This window comes from Stegodyphus dumicola, chromosome X1 (genome assembly GCF_044657685.1).
Source record: "Stegodyphus dumicola isolate Sdum_Otavi_A_Nest chromosome X1, ASM4465768v1".
Taxonomy (NCBI): Eukaryota; Metazoa; Arthropoda; class Arachnida; order Araneae; family Eresidae; genus Stegodyphus; species Stegodyphus dumicola.
The window spans coordinates 144,911,132-144,916,728 of record NC_140780.1 but is presented as its reverse complement, the minus strand read 5'-3'; the positions used below and the strand labels follow the sequence as shown (position 1 = coordinate 144,916,728).

At 29.6% G+C, this 5,597-nt stretch overlaps 1 protein-coding gene across 2 annotated transcripts; it reads left to right on the top strand.

Moving 5' to 3' along the window:
• The first annotated feature begins 921 nt into the window (after positions 1–921).
• Positions 922–5,381, top strand: LOC146993294 (uncharacterized). Of its 2 annotated transcripts, XM_085807352.1 has the most exons (7): positions 922–1,282; positions 2,064–2,240; positions 2,941–3,003; positions 3,276–3,341; positions 3,841–3,909; positions 4,043–4,111; positions 5,254–5,381. In XM_085807352.1, exons 5-7 carry the CDS (start codon positions 3,883–3,885, stop codon positions 5,359–5,361), a joined length of 204 nt encoding a protein of 67 aa, XP_085663478.1. In that variant the 5' UTR covers positions 922–1,282; positions 2,064–2,240; positions 2,941–3,003; positions 3,276–3,341; positions 3,841–3,882; the 3' UTR covers positions 5,362–5,381. The 2 variants fall into 2 exon arrangements, 1 of the variants encoding a protein (XP_085663478.1); XR_015038432.1 differs by lacking the exons at positions 3,276–3,341; positions 3,841–3,909; positions 4,043–4,111; positions 5,254–5,381 and having other exon boundaries at positions 978–1,282; positions 2,941–3,211.
• Positions 5,382–5,597: the final 216 nt, after the last annotated feature.

Genomic DNA, 5,597 nt, shown 5'->3' with positions numbered 1-5,597 from the left:
TATATTAGAGTCTTTTAATAATAATAATAATAAAAATTGTTAGTTTTACAAAATATGAACTAAAAATAGCATTGCCAAACATTAAATGTATTAATATTATATAAAGTCATATTCTGTGGGTGAAGAAAACACATTATTGCATGTGACGTCATTGTATGTCGAAAATGTTTCGTGAATGTCAGCATTTTAAATAAACACACACACACACAGATAGTATTTTATTCTCGAGTGTCAAGATGTAGAAACATCTTTTTACTCGACTTCTGATAAAGATCGGGTGGGGGGAGAAAGGTGGTGTGTATTTAATTATGGCAAAGCACACTAGGGCTATCTGCCTAAGAGGAGGGATGCCTTTCGTGGAGGACTTTCTAAGGGAAACTGGCTCGTATACACGTTACACATGGGGAAAACCACGAAAACGCCCATGCAGCCAGCCCGTTCGCGGGATTCGAACCTCGGACCGAACTACCAGTGTTCAGCGACTTTACCGCTCGGCCGCTGGTGGGCGGGGGGAGAAAGAGAAAGGGTGAAAGGAGTGAGGGAAGCGGATGAAAGAGATTTTAAATAAAGAGCTGCTGTTGGCAACTTTTTTGGGTGAAAGTGCAGAATCGCCCACTGCTTGCCGCGTTTTTAAGAATTGCACATACTTGGTATCCATGTACACATCGACCTATTTTCAATTAAAAATACGTCCCAGAATTGCAGAAAAATGGCATTGTGTACTCCCTTAACTTTACCCATGTACACATCGACCTATTTTCACTTAAAAAGTCAAAGAAAATTGACAAAAATCCAATTCTTCTAGCTCTTGTAAAAAGCGCCAAACAAATAAGTGGGCGATTTGCGCCAAGCAAATAAGTGGGCGATTCTGCACTTTAGCCCTTTTTTGCTTCAGGTTAGGATAACTGACTGCCACATTAGTTGTTTTATTGACACTGAAAGAAAAATTGTTATATTTCATTAAATTTAAATCATGACGTCATGCTTATTAACTTGTTGAAGTTAAGGCTACTATAAAGGGGAGCTGAATCATCACCCATTTTGAAGCTAACTTGTTGGTATTCGCTATTGGATTAGCACTGATTTCTTGACATATTTGTGGATCGATTCCGACCTAATTTTCAGAAAAATGGGTGGTTGTGCTGCACCAAATTGTTCGAATCAGTCTAAAAATAACTTTAGGATGTTTCGTTTCCCTAGAAATGAAGAAAGACGAAGAAAATGGATAGTTAATTCTCGTCGAGATCAATGGATCCCGGGCCCAGGAGCGTATCTTTGTGAGGTAAGTTCAGCTTCGTATTTTTCCATAGAATGTTAGAAAAATTACTCTTCTTGGTACTTTAAAATATTTATTTTCATTTAACTGTCACTTATTGACGATCAACTGATTTTATAAGTACAAAATCAAATGCGGAATGTGTATGTGTTTGTGCAGTAAAATATCGTTGTTTCATGTTGTTTCTTTTGTTATCGTGAAAAGTTTATACCGTTTGTAAAATTTGTATCATACATTTCATGTAAACTTTGTGCTCAGTTAGAAATGTGATGTGCCTTTTTCTTTTCTTTAATTTTACTGTACGATTGGTGATTTAAAGTAGCATTCTATGTTTTGATTCTGATGTATTGTCGCCAAATCGGATAGTTGGCGCCAATGTTAAAAACTGGATGATATGATCCAAATAATAAATGACTTTGTTTTTTCTTTATAGTAAGATAAATATATTCTGTATTTTTAGACATTTTTAAGAAGTTAAATATTAATTTAAATATTCGATGAATCGTTTTGATCCCATTATTATCCTTTATTGTAGTAGTAAATCTTAATGTATTTTTAACTATAGGTACTTTAAATTTATTTTTAGTGTGTGAGCAGGAAATATGTTTTAAGTAGTTTTACAAACATGATTACTTTTTAAAAATTTTGTTCTATTTTCATAAAAAAAAAATTTAAATTTATCAGAAAATTACATTCTTAAATTATTATAATATATGTAACTGTAATTTAATACTAGTGCTTTTGATTTTAATGTTAAATTTCATGCATGCTTTTGTTAAATATGCAGGTACATTTTGAAGAAAATCAATTTGAATGCTCTAGGCAAGATGGGTGTAAAAAACTCAAGCCCAATGCTGTGCCAACTCTTTTCAATGTGCCTAATCCCCCATAACTGTTGACCCCACAGCGTCTAAAAGGCATTGGTTTACCAAAGCACCGTTCAGTTACATCCAATTTTTGTAATGTATGTGTTTTTTATTTTTATGGTTTTTCATAAAAAAATATGTTTTTATTACAAATGGACTAAATTGCTTTATAAAAGAATCAAAATATTGAAATTAAGGCATTATGTGATAAAGCTGTAATTACAGTCCCTAAGATTAGATTAAAAAATTAAAATTTTGCTGTTGTTATATATATAATTAAGTATGTACTTTGTTATTATAATCATATATTGAAAATTAAGCGTAAAACCTCAATTTGATGTAGTTTTTGGATAAAGTTTTTGTAGTTTTTCGAGGACGGTCATACATGGGTCTGGTTTCTTCAAATTTGCTCCTAAAAGAAAGAAACCGGTATCTGATTGCCTTTAAAGTCAAAAAAATTTAAATCAAAATTTGTATTAAACTAAAGTTGCTTTTTTGCTTAATTTTAAATTCCAGATAAATAGAGAGAAATATTTATGGAGTAAGTAAAAGAAATAATATTGAAATTAATAACTTTAATCTTGAGTAATACAATAATATAGTTATAATACATTGATTTAAATGTATATTTTAATGTCTTATATGTCTTGTCTGAATGTTATTTTTTGTTTAAAGATTTACAAAACTTATTAGGATTATTTATATTATTTATTATTAAAATTACATTAAGTATATTTTATTTATCAGCATTTTCAGGTATCCTTACTTATATGTGTTTCATAATTTTTGCATCTTCAGGGTGGCTTGCTGCACAGTTTACCTTTATCAACTGAAGCGATTTCTGTTGCTGAACCATCTGTTGTAAGTCTTCATTTGAACAGTTATTAAATATTTAGTATTATAAACTTTTTCTAAAAAGTATTAACACTGTTTCTAAAATTTAAAAATATATTAACGTAATATTTACTTATGTTTAAGAAGTATGAATGCTATGAACAGTCCAATGTATTTATGCTTTTTTATAAGTTGAGTTACTTTGAAAATGGTAATGATTATTTGTATTTATTTTTATCCGATCAGAGTTTATAATTTCTTTCACTTCCACATATTTCATATATTATAATTTCTTTTAGGTTCATTTGCCACAACCTTCAGCTTCATATTTTGGAGAAATAAATTTTGCTGCCGAAGTATCTGATGTAAATTGCCATTTTGCACTTCTAAAACAATTTAATAGTTTTTTAACATCTATTCGTAAACTGTACTATGTTTTTTTTAAATGTTTCCATCTTCATAATCATGCACTTTATTTCATTTCACCAGTGGTTGCAAATGTGTACATTACAGTACATCTCAGGTGTGTTTGCAACAACATTTAGCATTACCTTCTGATTAAATAACAGCTGCTAGTAAAGAATCTATTCTATGTTTTCATTTGAGCAGCTATTAAATGTCATATGTTTTACATATATTAATGAATTTTTATACAATTTCTGAAATATGAAATTGTTTGTCTTATGGTTGCTAAACAGCTGTACTATATCTGGCTGTTGTGCTATGGAATTATTTTTGAATTTTGAGTGTTAACAATTTATTATCTATTTATGAATTATAAAATGTTATGTAAAATAATTATTTCTTAAAATGAATGTAGTTTATATTATCTGTATTTCCAAATTTCTTATATATATATTTCAGGTTTGTTTGCAAGAACAAGCTTCAACTTCATCTTGTGATAAAATGCCATCTATTTGTGAAGGATCTCATGTAAGTAGATAATTAGTGTATTATTAAATTGCTTGCTTATACAAAATGTTTCTATTAACTTTTTTTTGGGGGGGGGGTAAAAGGAATGTAATTAATTTCATCAGCATTTACAAATTCTTTGTGTACATTTCAGGTTTGTTTGCAAGAACAGCCTTTAGCCTCATTTTGCAATGAAATACCATCTATTTGTGAAGGCTCTGATGTAAGTTGATAACTAATGTATAATTAAATTGCTTCCTTATATGCATTTAAAATGTTCTATAAAGTAATTTTTTGGTAAAAGGAATGTAATTAATTTCATCAATAGTTGCAAATTCTCTATGTAAATTTCAGTTTTGTTTGCAAAAACAACCTTTAGATTCATCTTGCAACCAAATTGTAATTAATTTTAATTAATTTCATCAGCATTTGTGAAGGCTGTGATATAAGTTGATAATTTGTGTTATTAAATTGCTCATGATTATGGAGATAATCGATCCCTTGAAAAGCTGGAAATAAATTTTAAAAAATAAATTTAAAATTTTAAAAATCTATCTTTAAGTGAAATAAATTTTAAATATTAGAAAATAAAACAAAAATAATCTAGAAAATGCTGAAAACAATAGAGTCAAATTTAAAAACCCACCACAGTATAGGAAAAGAGACCTGGAACTTGCATTTTTATTTTGTGGATTTATTATCTGTTTAAGTTTGACATTTAATCCAAAGGGGCTTTGTCCCTGAAGGACTATTGTTTTCGTTTTGTATTGAAACACTATAAACGGCTGCATCACTTTTCAAATTGTTGCCACCAAATATTATCACCCTGTTCTATATTTAAAGAAATTATATAGTGAAGAATCTGCATAAATGCATGTATGTTTTTTTGCATTCTGATAAAACAACAGTACCTAGAGCCATCAAATTTTGAATGACTTAATTCTACTGTGAATATGGACATCTGGAAGACCGAACTTGAAATTCGGAATTTGTTTTAATATATATTTTATATGTTGTAAAACTTTAACAAATTTTTGATTAACAAACTTGAGGATTTTAAAGCGAGCAATGGCAATATTATACAGAAAAGACACTTTTATCTCCAGCATGTGAGACAATGAATCGGGAATTCTGAAGATATGTTCATTTTAAAATTATCTTGCAATATTGCTGTTGAACTGAATTTTATAATTTAAGTGTGAAAAACTTGATATTTAATAAATAAAGGTAAAACACAAAATGTTAAAAAAAGGCCCCTTTGGGTGTAATTTAAAATCTGAAACCTTTCAGATCTTTTTTGTTTGTTTGTTGTGTTTCCCCCCCCTTCTTTGATGATTATTCATATAGATTTTTTCTTTATTCCAGGATGTTCTTTTAAGGAATTTTATAAAACAGCAGACTGAATTGATCTCGCTTCTGCAATGCCAGAACAAAATATTACTGAAAGAACTTACAGCAACCAAAAAAAAATGAAATTAATGTTTTAAAAAAATGGTATAGCACTGAAATTCAACTTCATGACCTTCAAGTACAGCATGAGGAATTGCTGAAAGGAGTGAAAACATTTCTTTCAGATGAACAAATAGCAATGTTGAAAATTCCTCGCAGAAGCATTGCAAAATGGTCTAACGAGGGAATAATAAAAGGCCTCAAAGTTAGATTTGCCTTGGGCAAGCATGGTTATAATTACTTGCACAGAATAGGTTTTC

Bases quoted from the DNA above. Each gene is read 5' to 3' on its own strand.
- LOC146993294 (XM_085807352.1), top strand. From the start codon at position 3,883: ATGCCATCTATTTGTGAAGGATCTCAT. The intron at 3,910-4,042 runs GTAAGTAGATAA...TGTACATTTCAG, and splicing joins CTATTTGTGAAGGATCTCAT to GTTTGTTTGCAAGAACAGCC. The intron at 4,112-5,253 runs GTAAGTTGATAA...TCTTTATTCCAG, and splicing joins CTATTTGTGAAGGCTCTGAT to GATGTTCTTTTAAGGAATTT.